The sequence below is a fragment of the Branchiostoma belcheri genome, unplaced genomic scaffold (genome assembly GCF_001625305.1).
Source record: "Branchiostoma belcheri isolate BF01 breed outbred unplaced genomic scaffold, Haploidv18h27 scaffold204, whole genome shotgun sequence".
Taxonomy (NCBI): domain Eukaryota; kingdom Metazoa; phylum Chordata; class Leptocardii; order Amphioxiformes; family Branchiostomatidae; genus Branchiostoma; species Branchiostoma belcheri.
In genome coordinates, this window is record NW_017803536.1 from 130,807 (window position 1) to 156,345 (window position 25,539).

Sequence of the window (25,539 nt, forward strand, 5' to 3'; positions counted from 1 at the left end):
AATATGGATTTGGCCTGCGCCGCTCAGGGCAAGATATTATACTACCGGGGCAATATTTCGTCATGCCCACCCACCGAAAACACACGAGAATACAATGATAAAAAAACGTCGAACATTTCTCACTTCATCATACATGTTTCATGATTACATGTAGTTTCTTTATCTATACGTTTATACAGTTGCGGTGTAGTTGCAGTCATCACACACGAGGGTCTCCTGAGTGTTGTTGTCGTCCAACCCTGTCCTCCTCTGTCGTCTTGCTGCTATTCTCACTAGGCCCCTGCAGTCTGGCTGACCATGGTCATGTTCCCTCTGTGCTCTTATGCTGCCGTCTATTACTTCTATGGCTCTCTTGTCGCTCCAGATGCGATATTCTTCCATCTGATCTGTGTCTTCCTTCACTCCCTGGGACCTGGATACCCTTGGATTTGTTGTTCGTCGAGTCTGGGCTGGGCGTTTACGGGCCTTTTTTGGCATGCGCTTTTTCGACGGACCCCTGCTAACTGGCAGCTTTCGTGGACGAAGTACCATTAATGTTCCCGCTTCATTCAGGGTCTCGACGTCATTATGTACAATGTTTCCCTTCCTGTCTCGGTTGAGGTACAACCTTTCCTCGTCTTGTGTCGGCCTCAGGTATGAAGTGGCGTGAGGCCTATAAACCCAGTCGATCTTGCAGCCCTTGTTCCAAGGTTTCTGTCCAGGCTTAAACCGGCAATCGTGTCGGGGTGTCTTCCTTTTCTTCCGTGCCGGCATGACGATGGCTTCTTGATGTGGGTCAGATGTAGTTGTCTTCCGAATTCCGAGAATTTCTGCAAATCGTTTGTTTCAAATGGCAGCCATCTCTCTTGAATCAAACTGGCATGCTAGGATGTTGTCCCAAGGGACAATGAACTTTGAACTCCAACCAATCAGGGCTCAGATCTACAGAGTGACCTTTGCCCCATATAACTCATGACTTTTTGCGAGCGAACATCGCTACTTCCTGTGAATTCTAGCCACATTTCTCGATGATTTGGCCACTTATTTTCAGTTGTTAACTATTTTGTAATTACAGAAGTACGTATTCTGTCACAGAATCGCTCCTTAGAAAATGTCACGACTTATAAACTCTACAAAATGTGAAGATTTGACTGTTTCGAAATACGCCCTCCCCCTTTGCTAGTGTTTATACAGTGTTTTCGATTTCAGTGTACATTTGAGATGGCGGAGTTTGGAGCCCATCTGACCGCTGCAGGAGCGGAGGGCGACGAGAAGCCGTCGATCTTCGAAGTGTTGGCGCAGGAAAGCTTGATGACCGCCGTCCGTCCGGCTGTGAAACACGCCAGTAAGATTCTTGCAGAGAGGAACCCTGCTCGATACGGCTGGCTTTACAGGTAAGGAGATACCTCCGTCAAAGATACCCAGGGCGATTTCAAGGCAATGAAACTGGATTTTGAAACTACTAGTAAATTTTCGAGTCATCTTTTAACATGGCAGATTAAATCAACCCTGTCCGATAATGTAGCATTTATAGGCTGTAGTAGAGGGCCTGCATGAGGGGGGGGGGGCAATGCTCAATCCATAATTTTTGAGAGCAGGCTACGTATTCCCCTGAAATCAAGAAGCCTTTCCATTACGTTTTACGATAAATTCCGGATAGCTACAACGCATTACAGAATTAAAACGGAAAACGGCATGTGGGCCCCCATAGTAATTTACAAGTACTATAGGATGAAATATGATATCGCTGACGGAAAATGGTTTATTTAGTATCACAGGCTAGTCCTACCTTTTTATTGGTAGTACGAAAAAATAATGGGAGTCCTTGGGTGGCTTGTTTTTATGCTCTTTCAACAATTTGGCAATTGGATGTAAGTTCAGCATTCAGAAAGTTGTTTTAGATTATATCAAAATACTTCCATCACACACACGACTTATTACTTATGTGTAACATTGTATTTTTTTTTCTTCTAGGTTCAATGATGAGATCTACACACTACTAGACACTCTACTACAGCACCACTACCTTAGAACATATGGAGCCTCGTTTGCTGAGAACTTCTACGGTCTGAAGAGGATACCGATTCATGGAGGTAAACTTCGGCACCAACATCAACTGAAATCTCTTGCGTTTCTCACTCTTCTTCCGTATCTCAAACTCAAACTTGACCAAAGGTTTGAAACACTTCAAGAGCAGGAAGCTGACTCAGGGGGTATCATCAGCGATGCAATTCAAGAACAGTCTCTGTGGAAGAAACTGGAGAGAACATTCCGTGTCATATATCCTTATGTTCACATGGGATGGGAAGGTGCAATGTTGTACTATCAGTTTGCGTACATTTTTGACAAGAGTCAGTATCACTCACCTTTGTTACACATCGCAGGGGTGAAGTTGTGCAATCTTAGCGCAGAAGACATACAGGTGCAGCAGAGCAAAGGAGCACTAGAGACACTTGCAGGTGGGGGTGGTAGTAATCAGGGTAACATTGCGACATTTATCGGAAAAGCGGCAGTGGTCACTGCAGTTTCGGTTTCAAGCGCCCTTTCTGTGGGTGTGTTTTTCCTACAGTTCCTGGAGTGGTGGTATTCGGAGGAAAATCAGAACACAGCAAGGGCTGTGTCGTCGTTGCCCGCCCCTCCACCCCCCGCGGTAAAACATGATGGTACAACCCCCCGTTTCCACCCGTCTGTTTGCCCTGTTTGTGGCAGGGTGCGAACAAATGACACGGCACTGTCCACGTCAGGACACGTGTTCTGTTATCCATGTATCTACAACTTTGTACAGAAACACCAAAGATGTCCCATTACTGGATACCCTTCTGCTATTAACCATCTCATCAAACTGTACCTACCTGATTGACGTTGTATAGAGGAAGTAGAATAGAGAGGTTAATGCCCCGCCCCAAGGTGTATATGGTGAGTAAATCCCTTGTCAGGTGCAATAATCACTGAATAAACCACCAAGTGAGCGTAGTGTAGGGCCAGGGATTATCTCAACATATACATATACACCAAGGATAAGGTGGGGCTTTAACGTTATCACATTGCCTATCTAACTGACACTGTTATATTTGACACAACTTCTGGTTACAGCCATACAGGGGTGTTAACAAGGGTTTGCTTACTTCTGCAGGGCCTAACATCTGACTTTACCCATAAAAAACATGTCATTCTGGAACTTATTGTCATGAAAAGATGAGACAGACTATACACATGCACAACTGGAATTTTTTGAAAATTGTTTTTATGCATCTTTGTCAGAACTTCTTACATTGCAGTGGAAAATGTTTCCTCATGTTAAGACAATTAAGCAACTCTACTATAGACAATGAATATGTACATTGAATATTGTGGCGGATATTATGTATTAATAATTAATGTGTCTTATCATTATCTTTCATTGTGTTCAGCATTAAGTTATTAGAAATGGCACTATGATCCATAAGGGAAGCATATATCTAAAGGGTAGAATGGCTAATATGGCTGTTCATTACAAGATTCTCAATAATGCTTAGCATAGAGGCTATGGTATTGACAGACCATCTGAGTAGTGAGGGCAAAATACTGTCTTCTAAATTTTGCTTGATGATAAGCTCTGCCTTAGTATGCTAAAACAAAACAACAAAATATAATTTTACTCGCTTGACTCTAAAACTATTTTCCACTTACGGCGTTTTCTGTAAACAAACCTAAATACATTGTTCACTTGTATCGTCATGGCAAAGGTTGGTGTTGGTTTCACGAATGGTATTTCGGCATTATAACAGTTTTCATAAGTCTAGATAATGAAAGAGGCCATATTAGCATTTACATTGATACAAATTGTAATTATATGATTATACCTAATTAATTTTGCAGTTACTTCTCATTAACGTGCATCTCTGGCCGGCTTACAGTACTTAGTACTAATGATACAATAGTCAGCGCCCAATAGAAACACACGGGAAAGTCAAGGTGCAAATTAACGTAGACAGTCAAACCAACACGGCACTCGATTGGATGGTTGGTACATTCTTTCTCCGACCAATAAGAATGTGACTTTGCACCAATCACAGGCCGCCGTCAATAACCAATAGGAATTGACGCTCGGCACATCATTTGCTGTCATTAAACATCTTTGTTTTCTCATGTATATCACAACAGTTCTCTGAAATTGTTCGGCAACTAAAAGTTTAAATAGCATGGGAATCATACTTTTATTATAACTTTTATTATACACATATCTGTGATGCAAGAACCCACACGTGGAAAAGGTCTAGTCTTCACTGAATTTCACGTAGTCGAGCAGATGCAACATACGTACAAATTTGTACCTAGAGCAGCGCAGTCTATATGATGGGAGGATTTCAAGTGACGATCGTCATTAGAAATGGCGGCAATTAAAAGCGGCCAAACGTTTCCTTTTTGACGTGGGGTTTTTGCCACAGTTGGAGAAGACCCAAACCAAATAGTTTGAACTCCTCTTAACACAAGTATTAAAATCCTTGAGAGGAATAATTAGTAACACATACGTACAGTTAATGTTCATGATGAATCCCGGAATTGGTACATTTTGTACTTTTTTAAATCAGAGATCGGCCTTCGATAACGAAGGAGGTTTCTATGATTTGCTACACTGGTGTGGAAGTCCGTTTACTGTAGCCGGGCGTCCACGTATAACGTCATGTCACGTCGACGTCGCGTCGCACACAACAGTTTGGCGCCATCCCCGTTTTCTTACGTCATGCGCGGCTGGTTTGGGGAAGCTGTGTGGCACTGCCGTTGATGTTCAAATTCACGACGTCAGCACAGTGGGAAGCGTTGGTCGCCCCTGATGCTGCTTTGGACTTGCAGCATCTCCTGAGCACTTTCCCATAGTCGTAGAGCTCGTCCATCAGGTATTCGAATATCTCCACCAGTGACAGAAAACTGGCGCCTAGGAAGAGTCCCATCTGTCCTCCCAGGTCACCTGGATATGAAGAGGAAATTGTCTCTGAACATGAAACTTAATACATGGGTAATACCACACTGATTTAATTCTATGGATGGCATCCGCACGTGTATTGATTTTTGCATGTTCTCAAAAAATGGCCTGGGTGCCACCCCCCGTAGTCCAAGGTACATGTAGCTAGCGACACTAAAAGGAGCCGGCAATGACTACGGAGGACGGCACCCGTGACTTCATTAGCAATGAATTAGATACAGCATGGTAGTTTGTTGCGTCCTCCGTCAGGGCTGGATGGAAACGATAGATTCACTCCTTTGCAAAAATATTACCTTGTTCGGTCAACAATTCGGGTAAGTTGAACATCTTTCGTGTTGTCAATGGCAATTTCCATTAATCTTCTACCAATTTATTATCTCCTATGGCGATAGTGTCAAAACAAAACATGCCAATCCAAATTACTCTGTCACTAAAGAATATAATTTACCTAGAAGTCCCTCCGTTTCGATTGCCGGCATCTGCTGAATCAGTTCGTAGTTCAGGGATTCGTAGTATACGTTTAGCACCAAAATGTTGTCGCTGAAAAAAAACAATAACAAAGATCTCGGCTTTAATCTTTTTTTTACACTCAGACTTATGTAAGAGCTACAAATACACAGAACTTTTACAATATAATGTTAGGTATTTAGTCATTTATTTTTGTATTAATTTGTATTTTATTTACTTATTTATTGTGTTCTCTTGACCCCCCCCCTCTGGGAAGAGCGGCTAAGGCCGACAGGGCATTTCCAGTATAAATAAAGGCTATTGATTGATTGATTGAATATACCACAATATAACTTGATTAAACCAGCTATTATAATGGTAAACTGGTTGAACTAAAACGGCTTCATTGGTGTATTCACAATTAGACCATATCATTGACCATACCAGAAAATTTCCTTTTTGCATCGTCTTAATGTTACATGATGTAGCTTTAAGAAGAGCGATGCGCGCTAGCAAACCGTCGGCAAAGACGTTGCAAAGCCGTTTTCTTAATTGGACCTGCCATTCCAGCGTTCCTTATCATGAACGGCCGAGCAAGGAGCTCAGACTGGGACTCCGTGAAATGGAAGTTTTTCCCGAGTAATTGTCAGGGTGTACAGGTGACCCAAAGGGCAATTTGCGTCGTCCATTCGTAACAATGATGAAGAACGGCATATCAAGACGGGACTGCTTAACAGACAGCGCACGTTCATGTGTACGTACACGGTACACACTCTCCACGCAGAGGTGTAGGCTTTGACTTATTACCTACATGAAAATGTAGGTATGTTTTTTTGTGTTTTGTTTGTGTGTGTGTGTTTCCGCATAATTTTGTTTAGCATAACTTAAAAAGGCCATAATGAGTTGAAATGATGATATTTTGTATGTTGATATGTATTAGGAAGACATGCATCTGTACTCGTCTTAACATCATATAATAATAGGACAGCAATATTTTAAAGAGAAAATCATTTAATGACTTACTCAAAATGTGAAACTTTCGCAAAGAAACTATATCTCTCTGTAGAAGAGATGTTCCTTGACAAATGAGTCACTATCTCTTTTATAACGTTTAAGTTGTGTCCCTCCTATATTGACAAGAAGTAAAACTACACACCCTCTCATGCTAGGCCTGCTGCTTGTATGAATGTACATATCAATCAACGGTCCTGGTGAACCGGCCTATGATCTAACCATCTCGCTGCGTCAGTATTGGCCAGCCGTCAGCCAATCAGATACCTTCTGTTGTTAAATGGAAAGTCACCAACCAATCACGTTGCCTCTTGGCCATGTGATTGGTTGTTGCCTGCAGGCTAACGCTAACGTCAACCAATCAGATGCCTTCTCTTGTTGAATGGAAAGTCACCGACCAATCACGTTGTCTCTTGACCATAGGAGGCAATGTGATTGGTTGGTGACTGCAGGCTAACACTAACGGAGCCAGACTGACAGACCGTAGACCATTACACCAGAACCGTTGCTTGATATATTATACACAAGCAGCGGGACTGGCATGAGAAGATGAAACTGCATAGCCAGCCACGTTTCAGCATATAATCTCACGAGGTGCCCACATTTTGCGAGACAAGCCAAAACGGGACAACAAGTTGGTTAACCATATAACGACAACACAGAAGGCTAACTGTATACTTTGCATCACAAATTCAATATAAACACCAACGTCACTGATATGTTTGTAAATATTTACAAGAAATCGAAAAAAGAGTTAAATCATTGCTGATAGATAAACTTGATGAAAATGACAACCGTCTTGACTTAACTAGTTAATACGATAGTTCTACTTGATCCCTCTGAGTTACGTATTCCATATATCTCTCACTTCTACGAGGTTTGACTTACTATGTTCAATACTTTTTTGCTGAATCTAGAGAAACAACTGTATACTAATTACTCCTAGCAGCAAAGGTGAACATCTGTACACACCCCCTATGGGAATCTACATTGTGCTTTAGGTTTATTTACTTTAGTGTGGGTGGACTACATGAAATGATGTCAGTTTACTGGTGATGTATGTTCCCACGGCAGTTACTAGTGGCCGTTCTCCGACCCAAACGGCCACAAGTACCGACGATTGAAGAAACACAGACTTTGACATACGCTGTGGTTTTGAAGAAAATGCGATGCCCAAGTCGCACACAAACATAGGACAGAAACAATACTATAGACAGAGTTACGAGTATCTATGAGCATGACTCTTACGAATATACTTTCATTCAGGCTTGTAAGTTGTAACTAACTTAGTAAACAGTACACCCTACTTGTCAATGGATACAAAAGCTCATAATCACGACAAGGTCCAATCTTCTTGGTTACTCGAACAGATGCTACACAGAGGAGCGCAACGATTTTGGGAGGGTTTGCAAGAAGATTCAATTGTCCGCCGTCTTGTCTAGCAATGACGGTAGTGATATCCACAATAGGGCATCAACACCTAATGAGCTCAAATACAATATAACGTCCTATTATCATAACTAATGGCTTAGTTTGAAACACATATGAAAGTTTAACAACTTTGTTTCCCTGGAAAGACTGACAAGTGAGGAAGTTCTGATTGCCGGTTGATGATGATGTGCCGCACGCGGCAACCTTGAGGAACCTCGCTGGTTGCAGCAACCTCATCAGAAGGTTGCTGTTGTTCAGCAGAGCGTCGTGTTGACGAGTTTATCATCACAGTTCCGAATCAGCCGTCGCGACCTTTGACTCACAACAACAATCCTAGTCTGTACACAGACAGGCTCCCTCTCTTTGGAAGACCAAACTGGATGTATCTGGTCATGCCCGGCTAGTCTGTGGGAGCTGTGTTGCACTACCGTTGATGTTCACACTCAAAACATCCGCCGAGGGTGACGCGGAGTGGGCAGATGCGGTAGCCTTGCACCGGCAACATTTCTTGAGCACCCTCCCATAGAGCTCGTCCATAAGATATTCGAATACCTCCACCAGTGTAAGGAAACTCGCCCCCAGAAAAAGTCCCATCTGCCCGCCAAGGTCACCTAGGAAGCCAACAAAATAACGAGATTTTTATTTTGTTGGTATCTGCATGAAGTTACAGACCTTACGAAAGTCGCTGTACTTTTGTTGTGTCAAATAAAGTTCTCTCTATAATTGAGATGTTTAAAATTACGGATGTTTATTCCACTCTTAACACCTGATAATCACATTTTTAGGTGTGATAGATAATATAATCCCATTTTCTACGCGGTACTTTGATCAGTTGATGTCCAATTTAAGATTCTAGTTGTATTTTGATGACCATGTCGCTGGATTATTTGGAATTATTTTCTTAATTTTTCCCAATAAAATCAACCACACATAACCCCAGCATTGTTGAAGTTGCGACATTACAAATTACTGTTCCCTGCTAATACAGCTACTACAGTACTACTACAACTACTACTTACCCAATAACCCCTCTGTCTCGATGGCTGGGATCTGTACGATCGACTCGTAGTTTAAAGCCTCGTAGTATACGTTTAGAACCGCAATGTTGTCACTGTAATGATAGAATAAGGATATCAAAAGAGCACCTTTGATAGAATCGCCTTATACCGTCTATACAAGCATGACAGAAAACCCCTTGTTATCTGGGGGATCTGGGCCGTAGTGATATGCAGCATGTTAGTATTCAGAAATGTATCTTGCTGCTACGCATTCTAGCAAATCGCATTTATCAGTGCCTTGTTTTTACGGAAATGCGACATGCTTCGTGATATATACACGTACCTAACAGCATAAGCCATCCTAGAATTTCAATTCAAAGTCTAGGTAAATGTTCAACTTTCGTCACGGTTATGGAGGGCTTCACCCATATGTTGTGTCGTTTTTTATTGTCTAATCAAATTGTCTTGTTGCAAAGTCAAAGATGTCCAGACAAATGAAAAGGATCTTGAACTTTCACCACATTTCATCTTTTGCCATAGTCGTGTCACCTAGCTCAGTTACTAGAAATGGCCATTTGGCTTTGCATTGCATTGAACAACACCGTTAAAAGAGCGTTCATGGAAATTTGAGATGGCTTATATTGTCAGGGCATATTACAAGGTCAGGTCAAAGACCTCTGCTGCCAACAAAGAAGTATCCCTATTACGTGGTAGCAATTCATTACAAAGGATGCGCATGTATACGGCATTTAACCTTCAAGCAGATCTTTTGGTAGCTGCAAAGATAGTATTGGCCAGGCAGTATTCATTTGCCAGACAGTTAACATTTTGCCACCCAAGTGCAAAAGTAACATATATGCTTGGAGATTATACGGTATCCCCAAAATAGATATGATTTGAAATTATGCAGTTATCATGATCTATATCTCAAGACAGAATGACAGACTAAATGAATGTGGTTATGAGATGTTAGTGGATGATGAAAGGCGACACAACAGGTGAGGAAACTTACCATTGCCGTCAGTCATCGGATGTACGTGAAGGTCCAAGACGGTCAAGACATTGCCAAAAATGATCACGATCACGCCACGACCACGTCACGAGCACGCCACGAGATGCACGACAAAAAAGTCACCAACAGAATCCCAGCCCCTTCTTTTTTGTTCCCAGCTAATTGCTCATTAAAATGTTGATTGCACGAGAAACCATCTGTCCTCTCCACCTTTGGTAGACGACAATCATTGTTGATGCAACTGTCACCTACTACTACTACTACTGTCTAAAACATTTGGATTATAGAAAACAAATAAAGTTATTGATTATTTTCGGATACGTTTGGGGGAAAACTGGAGGCAAGAGATACTGGAAAAATATGCAAACTTTGTGCTGGGAGTTTGTCAGGAACAACACTACACAAGACAACACAAGAACAATGGATGCGCATGTAGCACATACAATGTACAGAAAAAGCAAAGCAAAGCGATGACTTCAAGGAATAACGCTGCATGCTGCTACTTACAGTGCCTGCTCCTTGGACATGCTCAGGCCCTGTCATTCGGATCTTGACAAGTGTCTTGGAAAATCTTAGAAGAAGTCAATATCCTCTCATGTCTAATGTCTAATTTCACAATGGGGTATAGCATTGCATTCGGAGTTTCTAAATTATTCTCTGTCAAACTCTTACTGCACGGGTAGAAAAACAGGAACTTACTGAATTTCCTTGTGTGACATCTCGAAGTCGTCTTCCGAATCCATTTTCTGGACTTCAGCCACGCTTTTGGGCCGCAGCTTGAGTGTCGACAACTTGACGTTGTACTGGACGTTGTGACATGGTGACCGACAGGCGCATAGATCACCCTCCGTTACCTTCACTGCAGGGGGCAAATTACATTGACCTTGTTATCATGATACAGGAGCTGTATTATGAAATTGACTATCGGTTAACGTAAGAATGGCAAACTCAGTTGCTTTTAACACAATGTTAAATGTTTACATTCGACTGATGATAATGAACACAATGTTGGTACAAAAATATTGTAAATTCCACATCTTCACACCAGGTGTTCTATTACCTGCTATGAATAAGCCTTAAGATTTTCTAATGAATTAAGAAAAAAACAACGTCGGTTTGAGAGAATCAGTGGTTAATGAAGACATTATTTCCAATGATTCACAAATACAAATCAACAAAGCTACCACACATTGGTTATTTCATACTATCATATACTTACATAACTTTCCGTATGCACATTCGTACATTTTCGGCGTACACACCGGTACATTTCCTGCACGGAGGAAGAAAATTAAAAAATCATCATAATCAAATATGAAATGGAATTAGTCTAAGTAAGAAATTCACTACAGGTAGAAAGATGTATAACTGAAGTATATATTAAAGAGTAACATATTTGTGGGTAGACTGTTGACTGTCGATATCGTAAGTGTAATAACGTAATTGCGGTAGGTATCAACAACCTTGCATACAGCTTTTAATTGGGCCTTTTTTTATGGTATTCCTTACCCTTATAATAGATTCTACAGCTTTGAGCTCGTTGCTTTACGTACATGTATACCTCTCACTTTTCTGATTTTTTTTTTTTTGCAATTCTACGATGTATACTTTCTCATCTTGGTCAAATTGTCAAAACTTTGTTTAAGTAAGAAATGGTGGCCTAAACCAATTTGATTCTGTAGGAAATCCACGGCAACAAAGAAGGAAAGAATTCGGAGGAAAAAATAAAGTATCCTGTGATACTGACCCAGAGTATAACACCAGAGCCTAAAATTCTACCTACCAGACTAGGTAATTGATATAATATCTATTAAACCTAACCTATTATTAATTTTATCTATACGTTGATAAATAAAAAAAAACTGTTACAACTACGAAAATAAGGAATTTCATCAACTGTTCGTGTGAATGGTACACGTAATGTTTTCTGATTGTTTTAATCCAGATAAAAATGAAGCAATGGACCAAGAAATTAGATTGGTATGGAGTATACAGTAGAAACAAATGGAACAAACCTACAAGAAGGTGTAAACGCAATCCTGGATCAAGACAGCGTTGTGACACATGAACAAACATCCATGTTTTCAACATTAAGCATAACGGCTGGACATACCTGACATACCTGGCATTTCAACTAGTCGGCACCCACACTCATTTATTACGTATTCAGTTTCACACTCTATCCGACAGGCTGATAACGAGTAGTGCGGAAAGTACTTTTGGCTCCCTTCATCTTGACAGTTACCGTACGGTGCTGGGAGTGTGGTAATCTGTGACAGATAACATTTTTCAAAGATGAAATCTTTGCAAACGGCAGGAAATATTGAATCAGATATACAACATACTAGATCAGGAATCTTGAGTGTTCATCTGTTTTGGTAGAAGTCATTGTGAAGTAAGTTTAAACATACAAATGTATTAAGAAAGGAGTGAATGTAGTAGACATGGGGCATTTGGTGTATTTATTTAATATTTATTTCATCATAACATGGCTGGCTACCCCATTCAGTAGAAGCTGCTTTCCAATGGTGCCCAGCATACATTTACTCAGGGCGTGATTACATTTAGCAATTTCATGCGAAGTAATTGTAAATCTAACTAAAAGTAGACGCAATGTAATGCTCCTACTACTATTACTACTATGCTGCTGCTGCTGCTACTACTTCTACTACTACTGAGTACTACTACTGCTGCTGCTGCTACTACTACTGCTAATACTACTAATGATAATAATACTAATACTAGTACTCAACTGTCCTCTGTCATGCGTGACAGGAACTTGTGGAGACAATACATGGTGTCACCTGATTAGGATGAACTGAACTGAACTGAGTGCTCACCACTTCTTTCCTGATTGCCACGAACGTGTGAAACCCTGGTGATACCGCAAAGCCTAACTCTTTTACAAATGGCGGTTCATGTTGGGGATGAACCATGACCTTTATCCCAGCATCCATTGCGTCCCCGGCGACGTCATTGGTTGCCATGTACTCGTCATTCTCGATGTTGATGGTTACCTTCAGACCATTTCCTGCGAACAGTTTGCAATATTACACTGTAGCTAAGAGGTTTTCAGTTAAGTGGTAGAAATATTTTTGTCATTGATCTGCAATATTGCAGAATGTCAAAATTTTGTTATAGCTGTAAGTTGGAAATACTTTCTGCAAATGCACACTTAAAAGTCTAAACCCACGGCATATACAAAATTGTATGTTGGCAAACATTTTAGACGCAATTTGACAAATTATAGTAAAACTACAAAACATTTTCCGTTGCTTTGGAGCCATCCACATTCATTAAGCAATCCTTTAATCCCATTGTTAAGTTTTATCATGATATCAAGGTAGTATTATATACAACCTCATCAGTTAAATCTTGTAAAAATTCACGTAAGGCTTTTTAAGGTTATGTGTAATCAACAAGTAGTTAAACATAATGAAATATAGAGCAATATGCATGATAAATAGTCTTTAGCTATGGCGAATTGTAAAACTGATTATGTTTTATCACAGTTGACTCAAATCATTAGATGACGATGAGTGAGTGTTTCGCTAAGGGGCAGAGACCATAAATAATTATACAATCATATACGTATAAGACCATGTTGATTTGATTATACGGATGGTATCCTATGGGAAACTCAAAACCCCGACTAAAAAAAAAAACTTTAAATAAAGTTTAGTATGAAATCTTCGTTGTCATGAATACTCTTCATTTGCATTTCTTTACGTTTTCGTTTTTTTTCTTTTGGAATTGATTTTGGCATTCTACAACATTAATTTAGTATCGTTTTCCAATATTTTTTTTCCACTAAAAGCATATATATTTGCTTATTTTGCAGCTGCTTTGTGCCATTTATAGTATGGTCAAATCAAAGTATAATGTCCTTGGTCGAATCAAAACCTTTTTTAAAAGGGTCGAAAATTCGTGCGTCCTTATAATCAAATCAACATGGCCTACCAAAGGAAAATGAATAGTGAATTAAAAATATAGACAATCTTTTATTCAAGAAGGCTACGTCGAGTGAATACAGTATATAGTAACTCAATGTGTTGTAGATTCTCCTTACCGTGATGTATTCTCGGCCTGTCAGGGTATCAGATACACAGACAAAATTATGTATAAAATATACTTCACCCTCTCCGGGCTTGCTTGAAGAGAGCACCGTTCCTCCGGCACCTGGCGCCCCGTTAAATGTGAAACAGTTGCCGAGATGGGTGATTATGTGCGTGAAGTTTTTTTCCGAGCATCTAGGAGAAAAGTTGACGTAGTCTCTTACATCATTGTATTTTCTTTTTCCATACATGTTATTTGCACCTGCAATTATCCCTCGGACATGTATTTGTACTTAACTTTCAGACAAGCTAAACTTTCATCAATGATAGCATAGATAAGTAAGGGAAGATAGTTACACGTCTTTGAAACCATGATAAAGGTCATTGGTTAGTTCGAAATCCTTAACGTGACATTTTGTCAATAGCCTGTCATATCTGTCTGCAATAGGTCACATTGTTCAAACGATATTGCTGTAAAGCCCAGTTACCCTCCATAACCTTCCACTTTTGCTCTTTGAATTTGTTTCACCATGCATAATGATATTAACTAAAAAGTATGACAATCACATATTCCATCGTTTTCGCTCAATGAAGCCGGCATGGTGCCCATGTTGGGGTCCGTATTTGCATTTCAATGATGCAGTGTTTTTGTGCATGAATACAAACCATATTTTCCTTTCATCAAGAAGATTTCAAACATTATTCTTGTATTCTCTTTATTGCGTTGTATAGACATTGAATGGTGTTTTTTCAGCTGGTCAGAAGATCGTAGAACGTCTGGTTCATTTATATGCGATTAGATACACCAACATGGCGGCGGGCATAAGAAACTACGTTAAGTGAAAAGAACTATCAGTCTTTACATGTAGATACATAGTTCAACACTTACGTCTCTCCCCTCCATTCGCAGCTGATGATCATTTGTTTGATTTGATGTCCGACCCGCTTGACAAATTCGGACAATTCTGGAAATCGGGAGATCTTCGATATCGTCTTCAAATCATGCATTCTAACAAAGTCCACCCACTCCTTGGGATATAAATGTTCATTCTTTAGTTGGAACTTTTCCTGATCCACTATCCCTGCAACAGCAAATATGAATAGAATTATTGATGTCATACTATCATGAAAGTTCATCTGTGTTGGTAGTTACATATTAAAAGTTAAAACTTTTGATCCAACATAAAAAGAGAGCTTTCTAATAAAGCATTCGACCAATGACTGTGGTCTTCTTCAGTAGACTGACCCAGTGGGACTTGTAACGTGACTTCTATGAAGTGTGTTCAAAGGTACATGTATCTGGTAAGCGATGTCGGTCCCCGTTGGGGTTCAGTCTACTCAGGAAGTCATTGGTCGAAAGCTCTAGGTGTGTTGGATCAAACGTTTTACCTTTCAACAAGTCAAATGTGATGTTGATCTATATATTAGCAAATGTGACGATGAGGAGTTTTGGAAACAGAAAACTACATTTGTTCTTGATAAATGTAAGTCAAATTTTTATAATTTTGGTTGTAATGAAGTCATATCTGTGCAGCATCATTACATTAAATGGCTGATGACTAATCTAGTATAAGGTTTTACATTCCGAATTTGCCAGAGCACATAGACAGGACGTTAGTCACTGCGTTTCTTAATGAACGAGCATGTCTCTTCTAATCAATATCTGGTAACTGCAAATTCATAATTGATCATGGCGTATTTTGTCTTGAATTACATTTACTATCTCGTTTCGTATCATTTCCCTGGTATCGATTTCTTGGGGTATTTCTAGTACAGTTGTTACATATTTGCTGATTTAATGTATCATGGTAAAGCGTATTTCTTGTACAGGTAATTACACTTACTTTAAACGACACAGAATTTTTATTAAAGATCTGATATGTATTTACTGCCGCGTTCCTAAAATGCAGATATCTGAAACAACCTTCATGACCATACGTCATCAGAGTGCGCATGTGTAGTCGTGATGTACTGTGGTCAAGGTCAAAGTTCAAGATACCCAATTAGGATTTTGGGTAGTGACATTAGGATTGATATCCCTTCGCTTGTAAATGACTCACTTTGTCTAGACATTTTGGCATAGACTGATGGCATGGAAATAATGAAAATCTGGATACAGCCTTCTGTAAGACAGTAGAATGTTTCTAATGCGTCTGAATATCACGCTGCCAAAATCATAATTAGTAATTGGGCGCAGAGATCTTGAAATTAGACCTTTACTCAAGACTGTAAAATGACTTATCAGAGTACACGACAAAAATCGCTATCTCGAGGGACGAATACACCATATTTTTTTACAATGTTTCCACATTCTTAAAGAATAGACAAGGAGAAAACTTTTGTTTGTGGTGGCATCAAATACGATCGTCGGATACGTCTTCTGTTTCGGCCAATAACTGCGAATAACCGAGATCTTCAAATCAGACCCTAACTCGAAACTTAAGATGATTTATTAGCGTACACGGCAAAAATCACTGTCTAGAAGGCCCAAAACACCATATTTTACAATGTTTTGGAATAATTTCAAGATAAGGCAAGGAGGAAACTTAAGGATTGTGGTGGCGTCAAATACGGTCTTCAGATACGTCTTCTGTTTCGGTCAATAACTGCGAACAGCTATATCTGTTCTGAAAATGAAACCATGCTCTGGAAAGTGGTGACGGTAATGTCGTACGTAATTGCTCTCATCTGGGGCGAATTCTATGGTCTCAAAAGTCATTGATGAAAACCGGCGCCATCTGTTCTGACGACAGCTGATCGGTATTTCCCCACATGATGACACACCGTTCGACAGGCCAGACAGAGGAGCATTTGTCAAATGACAACGAATTTAGGCTCTAAATGAAGGTGGAATGAAAGTCTGTAACTGCTGTTGTTTAATAACTGACCACAATTATTGTATATATCCAACTCCCGTTTGGGAATGTATCTATAGCAGCGACACCTTTGCTACAGTGCAATGTGAACCAGTCAGATTTGCCCTGAGGAAGGTGACAGACGGTCACAGAAATGTTGGCTGAATAAAAAAAGGACTTGGTTGTGTAAAAAGAGTCTCTTTACTCATGATGACACACCGTTCGACAGGCCAGACAGAGGATCATTTGTCAAATAACAACGAATCTAGGATCTTTTAAACTCTAGATGAAGGTGGAATGAAAAGGAAAGGGAAACATACCAAAAGCATGCAAACAAAGAAAATGAAATAAATGCAACATAGTGATAAGGAATCGTTAAAAAAACGAACATTCGACAGGCCAGACAGAGGATCATTTGTCGAATGACAACGAATTTGCAAACAAAGAATAAAATACTTACTACACAGTGGGAAGGAATCGTAAAAAAAACGAACGAACAAACAAACAAACAAACAAACAAACAAACAAACAGACAAGAGTATATTGAAAAATATCGATTCAATTCTTTATCTATATACCAAAACAGTAGACGTGTACATCCTGGATAACGTTGACATTTGTAATGAACGAATGGCAGTCTCTGGAAGTACGTCGGAAGATCGCCCGCCAGGTCATGTTTTATAAGATTATACATAATGCTGTCTCCGTCCCACACTCAACCAGGATTGTCCCGGTGGCTCGATGCTCCCGCCGCATCAATCACACTCAAACATTGCAGGCCATCGCGAGCAGAACCAACTTCTACAGGCTCTCGTTCTTCCCCCGTACCATCAGGGAATGGAACGAACTTGAGCCTGGTGCGGTGGAGGCGGGGTCTCTCGCCCAGTTCAAATCTGAACTGGCGAGGACCCTGCTGCATTGAGTCACCCCATCATGTCTTGTATATATGTAAATATTACTAACGCACTAATGCACTTGTCCTGTCTTTAGCACACACAAAATCAGTTGTCTTATGTTCCTTTCTCAGTTATCCTTGTTTTTCCCTTTGTTTTTCATGTACCGGGCACAATTGTTACTAACAATATTGCGTAACGACTGCCAATAATACTACTCTGTAGTGCTGGGCAGTAACGAAGAAGAAGAAGAATGTAAAGATATACACATGTACATTAAGATGAATAAATACATGGAATTCTAACAAACATTGCCATGATGATAGTTTCCAATCAAAAGTATGCTACATTGCTATCGTAGTAGAAGTACATTTTTGCCATCTTAGTAGATGACAATGTAAAGGCACCAAAATATGTATGTCTTTGCATTCTTTGCTGATGTCGTGTCTGGTGAGAAACACCTTTGGCCTATTCATTGGGACTTACAGCAGTACAGTATTTATTACCTGAGGAAATGTATGGTGACAAATCAACTGTTCTCCCAGCTAATTCCAGCAACTTCATGTCATCCCGGTGATTGGTACGTAAAGTAATTGGACTTCCTTGTAGAGATTGGAAAGAATGCAGGGCTGGGTGGTTTTGTCCACCGCGTTTTTCAAACTCAAGGCTGGATCAATACACGTTTCATGGATGCGTGGTGTTGTTAAGCCAGGGGCCGTCTGCGATCGACTTAATAATCCTATACAACAGGGCCAGTATTGGAGCATTGGGTCCATTCAGATGTAGCTTTAAGTAAGGAAACATTGGCAATGTATAATATATGTGTCTGGTACAGCCTATACAGCCTATACACAGCACAAATGTGCGTCTGAGTTGAAAACAAGTCTGTAGATTGTGATTACAAAACTCATTTCCCTCCTAAGCCTATTACGGCTCTAGCAAAGCTAACAAAATCGATGCAAATTTGTTACAATTCCGGGAAATTTGACTCAGGTTATAGCCTTGAGCTAGTATTAATCTCCAACGATGCGTAACTATTTGTTTTGCTGATACAAAAACATTTAATTCCAAGCTTCCCGGTTTATATTAAATCAAATACAGTATGAGCCTTTTTGGCAGCCGCTTGTAGGAGGGATTATCAATTGTCAAGAACAAATTCTGACGAGAGCCCGCGCTTGGAATTCGTGACTGGAAAGATAAATCTGATATGGCCCCAGCTATCAGTCAAAGACGTTTAAAGCAATGCTTTGTAACGATTTTTGCTTTGAATTGATCTGTATCGGGTCAGATAGACTTCGGTGCACAGCAGTTCTATCTTTGTGATTGAAAAGCATGTTTTCTTCCAACTAGGACTGTGATGATGTATCCTTCTGTATATGCAACCTGACGGTAATTCATAGAGATGATTACATGCTTTGAAAGTCCATTTACTGACGATATAATGAGAACTGAACGTCTAGCAAAAAGGCATTATCGACAAGCACACAGAATGTGCTGTTGAAAACAGAAAACAAAACTCTAAAAGACACTGATTACGACACTCGTTCTAAACTAGCTTAGGAAAAACTGGTAAAATTAGCCAATATGTGGTTAAATCAAAATCATTCAGTTAGTTTCATCTCGCTATATTGTAGTTTTCGTATAGTTTTTATTCATCACCAATAATATTGATATCATAATTGTAAACATCATACCGATCTATTGTAGGTAGTTTGAAGTAGCACAAGATGACTTGGTCATTGGACATTTAAAAACTAAATAACGTACCCTGAAGTACCAAAATATTAGGTGGCAATAATGTCATAGATCATAATACAAAATAAAACATCTCACAGCTCCAAAAGCCACAAGGGATTGTGGGTAAGGTCAGAGGTTAGGCCCCATATAAGAAGTAAACAAACGTGGAAACAATGGATGCCTACAGGTGAAGAACCGTAAACTTTGACCCTAGACCACAATGCATCACGACTGCACATGCGCACTCAGAGCATTGTCTTTACACATTGCAAAGTTTTAAGAATGCATCATTTTTTCCTTTGTTTATGTTGTTTGAAAACTTTGCAGGCCACAAAGTTTATATTTGCAATAGGAGGAAAGTAATGAGGGATAGGCCTTACCTATGTACGGTCCGACGGTTGCCAGATCCCTCATCTTAAGCGCTGACCTCCGGTATTTGTTCATGTTACAGATAGTTACCGCCGGGAAGGTCATGTTCTTGGCGTATTGTAGCTCTACTTTGGTGACATGGTGGTACTCAAAGTAATAGATAAGGCTTTCCATGCACTCGAAGGACATGAGGCCGAGAGAGAGGAGTAGCATGAGTCACCCAGGCGGTACGCCGGATGGTCCCCGCTTGATGAGGTGTTTCATGCCATGGATGTCTGTGTCCATGGCGAACCGTCGGAACCGGGACGGTTTGCGGTATGAGGTGTAGCCCGTGCCCATGGTGGATGTTGGCACACATTGCACGGGCTTCACCTCCCGTACGTCCGGGGTGGCGGCTAAGGCAAGCGGGGTAAAGGAGTCTTCTTTCCCCATGTCTTTCGTGGTACTATCGACCTCCATGGCTTCAATGAGCCACGGTGGAGACCTCTACGCGGCTACGGGTCGGGATCGGTTGGCTCCTAGAGGATGGGGGAGGGCTCGCCCGGCAGCATGACTTCCCCTGCGTCGAGCGAGCCCGAGTCAGGGCCGGGAAGGAGATGGTGACATCAGTGCGCACGCGTAGCTCCACCTGTAGTTTGAAAATATGTCAATTTGTTTTTGTTATAACCGTCACAGTTACATGTAAGAAAAATAAAAAAACTAGAATTTAGATAGACGATGAAAATATTAACAGGGTAAACGTAAAGACACCAAAACCTCTGCATGCAGATTCTTGTATAACAGTTAGTTAATGTTAGATCAATTGTTGCATGATGCAGGAAACTTGAACAATTTCTTTGCTTCGCCAATGGACGATTTTTCTCTCTAAATTAAGGATCAGACGTAGCGCTATTGTCTTTGCTTAAGGATTCGCAGAACGTAAAGCAATAAAACGCCCGCTACTCTACTTTCCAATGGTCTGTGCAATACTGGGTGTCATAATGTACACCCCTGACCATCTGTTGCCATATAAAACCACTCTTGCGCAGGTTGAATGCCAGACCGACGCATCAATCATCTCTTGATCAGGCCCATGTGACGCAATTCCTTTTATTTCTTTCTATATGCTTTATTTCAGGCATCCATGGCCCATACAAAATGAAATAAAACATACAAATAGCAGCATAATAACATCCTTGGCATCAATCATCTCTTGTTTAGGTCCATGTGACGCAATTCCTTTATTTTTTTCTATATTCTTTATTTCAGGCATCCATACCCCTGGATAACCCCACATAAAATAAAATAAACCATACAAATAGCAGCATGATAACAGCAATTAAAATACAAACTAAGAATGCAGACGGACCTAGGCATTGCGGCAGAATTTGTTGAGGAAGATTAGAGAACAGAAAACAGATCGGATGATGGATTATTTTTAAACAAATAACCAGTCTTATGACTAAACTTCACGTCAAATCAAATACATAAGAGTGATAGCTATTTGTATAGCATGTTGAGAATGAGCAGAATTGTTAGGATGTTTGTATAAAAAGGTCACCCCTTTATGAATTTGTTTTCATGATAAATCCCATGATGTAGCATCTTTCGTTTGCATCGACTATTTCTCTGGACCCTATTCTCATCATGAGCGGAACACGCAAATCGCTTATAGTCCAACGATAACGGGTCGTAGCGGCCCCTATCTTAATCTGAAACGCAGCGACGCAAATGCTGCTAAGGTATGGATAGGGAGCCTGCATATGTAACAGGAGGTAGACATGTTGCTTCGTAACAAACATGCACACGTGACGCAGTCGCCCGTGTGGAAACAATCCTCTCTGGCGATAAATACAACACAAACGAGATCTCCTCATAATCCAGCTTCTTCAGAACATCAACAGCTCATCCGATACCTGGAATCGCATTCATCTAAGCGTATAACGCCTGTGTACTGAAATTTTGAATCCTAACGGTTTTTAACGGATTAACGGCTGCCGTGAATACGCTCATCGTTAGGAGACCCATTTGAAGGGGATTTTGGAATAAAACAGTTGGAGAAAAGAGATGGTTGTACCTACCGACACGACCACATCCCAGCCACGGCCTCTCCCGGACGGAGGCCTGCCTGATAATCAATACCTTCCCTCAATGCATCGGGGGCTGACTACCCATCCCATAATTGCAAGTCACGTATCGGACTTACATCTCATGATGTATGACGTTTGCCGTAACTCGTCGTGCATATATTAAACCAAATGGCCCGCCCCTGAGAAACGTTTAAGCCGGTACCTTAATTGCTACCGACACCAGTGTGATAAGGGAACGACGTCGTTGATGAGCATAGAGGTTTTAAGGTGCTAATATCTATCAAACGCAAAGAATCTCTGACCGTCCAGTAAAAAAGCTTATAGCTAGGACATAAAAGCCTGAGTGACATCAAAGAAATATAAACAGAAGTCGTTAGGAATAAGCGATTTCTGGAGAAAATCTGCCAATTTGGCAAGAAGGAATTACTTGCTAAATAGATGCTACTGGGATGGCTTTCTAATACTATCAACGTTAGATTTAGCCTGATTGCTTTGCAAACACTGTTCCCTTCTCCCATGACAATTGGGTGTCAGGCGGATTGATGGCCGGTATGCCACCTTGAATACCACGCCATTATGATGTTTTCCAATAAAATGCAGGGCCACAGCGAGTACTGCAAGACTACAAATGCGCATGGCTCTCTAAGATAGGCCCACCTGTAGGATTGAAAAGCTCATTACGCGCTTACTCCGGAAGGGCTCGGGGCATTTGCACACATGGCGAGCGTATCTATTAGCGTATACAGCTAAATGCAATCTGCTAAGTTCTTTTCTTAAAGGCACCCAATGCAGTTTTAGGGTGCAAAAATTAAATTTTATAGTTTAATTTCTGTTATTATGTGTATTTCTATTCGATTAATGTATGTTTCATTTTATATACGCATATTTGCTGTTTTCAAATATTTTTTGGTAAATAACGGTATATATTACATTTTGCAGCTGCTTTGTATGATTTACAGTATGGTCGAAAACCTTTTCTTGAAACTGATGAAAATTCATGCACGCGCGGATGTCATCCAAGTAATCAAATCAACATGGCCTTTTCTAAAGAAGGCCAAGACCCAAAGTCAGCTTACAAATGAAACTCAAGATTGGATGACTCGGCGAATCTCTTAGGTTACAAACCCAGACAGGGAAATCAGACAATACAGTGTCTATTTATGGATGAGATGCATCTTCAAGTGCATCTTTAAGTACCTAAGAATGAATGAATGAAAGAATGAAATTCATGAATGAAATACATGTAGTTCAACCAGTACTGAGTTGGTAGCACTACAAACGCTTAATATTGATCTTGCACGAGATGTTTTTGCTATAGCTTTGCTCTAAATAGGATGTTTTACGCAATAAGTTATTCATATTTTTCACAATGATGCAACAATAGAAATATGTATGAGTCTCGATGCTAGAGTATATATATGTGTATATATATATATATATATATATATATATATATATATATATATATATGCATTGTTATTTACAAATAATTAACCCGACTCCATTGCAACTTATGCTAGCCCTCATTACTTTAGTAGTTAGGAAGTAAACTTTATTCTTTACCTCTATTTTGTGTTTTTTATGTTCCACAGTCGTTGCCACATGTTTAACAAGGTTAAATCGTCGCGCAAGCTCTTCTACCACGATTAGATTTATAGTGTTTTAAACTGTAAACACATAAAACACAATATCTACCAAAGGGGCATTTTTGGGATGCTAAAGATAAAGTATGATATGGAAAACCATTATCGTACAATTTTATTACATTGAGCGTAGTATTGGTCACAAAAATTAAAAAAAATACAAACGCATAACCCTGTATAAGCTATAGTACAGTAATCTGGTGTTAATCTTCAGCTTCTTTTCTCTTCATTGTTAATGAAAGAAATGTAAGGACAGGTAGCAATTGTTATGTAAAGTTTCTACCACTGCTTTTGAAAAAAAATAGTAACTGAACGTAAAACATGGTTTAGTTAATTGAATAGTATTAGCGCGAAAATGATAACAATTCAATACAGTATAAGACATTTACGCTTGTCTGTAATTTGCCTCTGCGGACCTTTATAAATACATTGCACCTGAGCTCCCGACGTTCAACGCCAATATATGAATATAAATAGCTTTTATTACACCACAGATGCAATGTGCATGACTGGAGTCAAGGACGGGGCTAGACGTAATAACTACGAACGGAACATGCAAACTTATTGCACATGAAGAATGGCGATAAGTTAGCCACACAAAAAATGATAAGTCCATGCTGTAATATTTTGTGGTATCTTAAAACACCATATGTTTGTTACAAAATCAGCGTCTGAATTAGGTGAGAAGACACCCCTGCTTATATTTGATCAACTATCATGAGTTTTGGATGAATAACAATATTATAATGCAAATAATCTAAAAGTTAGGTGTAAGTATAACATACTACACTCTGATCTCTCACTACATTTTTATTACAATATTTCTTTTTATAGTTTTGATACTTGCCAAACCTGCAAAGCGTAGTTGTGACAGGTTTGGTATTAATTAGAATCGGTATGAAGCTGTGTTATCTATGTAGTTATTACAGTGTAGTTGCACTATTGTAGTGTTGTATATATTGTAGTTATGAAGTAATTATTGCGTATTTCTTATATTGTAGTGTTGTACATGTATATATTGTAATCATCAAGTAATGGCGGTGGGACTCTTATGTTGTATTTATCATCATATAATGTACAGGACTCCGGGAAGAGTAGTAAGGAACTGTTTTTTTTTTACTAATGAAGGACCTAATTAGCATAAACATAAACATAACACTGAAAACCATCGTTAGAAAAGTTACTTTTCTAGTGTATTGAGATCTAGTTATTTCCTTCTAAGAGGCCGTTGGCGTAAATGAGTTACAGTGTACTAATGAGTTACTTCAACGGGCAGTGAGAGCCTTTTGGCCTTATCATTACCGGGTTGTTTTGGAAAGTCTGAGACATAAGTGCTCAGCGGAAGAGGAAAAAGATAACATCGTCAAGCAATAAAGGCCAGTAGCAGTGAAGGAAGGCGAGGCACTCTGCGCTACATAGCCTTCAGACATAATTCACCTCAAAAAAACTTTTTACATGCTACTAACGGCACACAATTGCCACCAGAGCATACCATACTAGCTACATGACATGAAATGCATTTACTCTGACATGAAATGCTTTTAAAAGTCCCAAGCCTATAGTAACTGAGACGACCACATCAATTCTTTGCATGTGTCCACAGACATTTTGTTCCTTCTTAGCCTTGCCACCACGTGTGTGCCATAAACGGAGTTCTCTATCGGCCATTGTGGCGCATCTTACCTCCTAGTTGAAACACACTGCGTCTTTTGTTATAGAGTTTAAACTTTGTTCGAACACAGGAAATAAACTCACCATAACTTTTCGGTCGATCTCGTCAACCTTCGTCAGATGTATGATGCGCTCGCTGACTCTCCGGAAGTCGGAAACGTGATGACGTCAGGAACGCATAGAAAAACCTGACGAAGGTTGATGAAGTCGACCAAAAATTTATATGGTGAGTTTACTGTTTGTGTTGGAAAAATGTTTGAACTCTATAATTATGAAATTATGAGCTTTCACTCGAACACTGCGTCTTAATTCGGTAGACGTCATCATGAAGCTAGTTTAAACTGTAATAAATGAATTAGACTTACTCAAATTTTCAGCTTCACAGATTTTGTCTTTGTCAAGGAAT

At 39.9% G+C, this 25,539-nt stretch overlaps 1 protein-coding gene and 1 pseudogene across 1 annotated transcript; one reads left to right on the top strand and one right to left on the bottom strand.

Moving 5' to 3' along the window:
* Positions 1 to 939: 939 nt before the first annotated feature.
* Positions 940 to 3,342, top strand: LOC109469478 (peroxisome assembly protein 12-like). The gene is made up of 3 exons (XM_019767992.1): positions 940 to 1,056; positions 1,189 to 1,373; positions 1,954 to 3,342. The coding sequence occupies exons 2-3, from the start codon at positions 1,201 to 1,203 to the stop codon at positions 2,837 to 2,839; spliced, it is 1,059 nt and encodes a 352-aa protein (XP_019623551.1). The 5' UTR covers positions 940 to 1,056; positions 1,189 to 1,200; the 3' UTR covers positions 2,840 to 3,342.
* A 338-nt stretch (positions 3,343 to 3,680) lies between these two features.
* The window catches only part of LOC109469464, a 36,992-nt pseudogene continuing 15,133 nt past the window's right edge, over positions 3,681 to 25,539 (bottom strand).

Excerpts from the sequence above, each read along its gene's own strand:
- LOC109469478 (XM_019767992.1), top strand. The coding sequence starts at position 1,201 with ATGGCGGAGTTTGGAGCCCATCTGACCGCTGCAGGAGCGGAGGGCGAC. Across the intron at positions 1,374-1,953 it reads CGATACGGCTGGCTTTACAG|GTTCAATGATGAGATCTACA; the intron begins GTAAGGAGATAC and ends TTTTTCTTCTAG.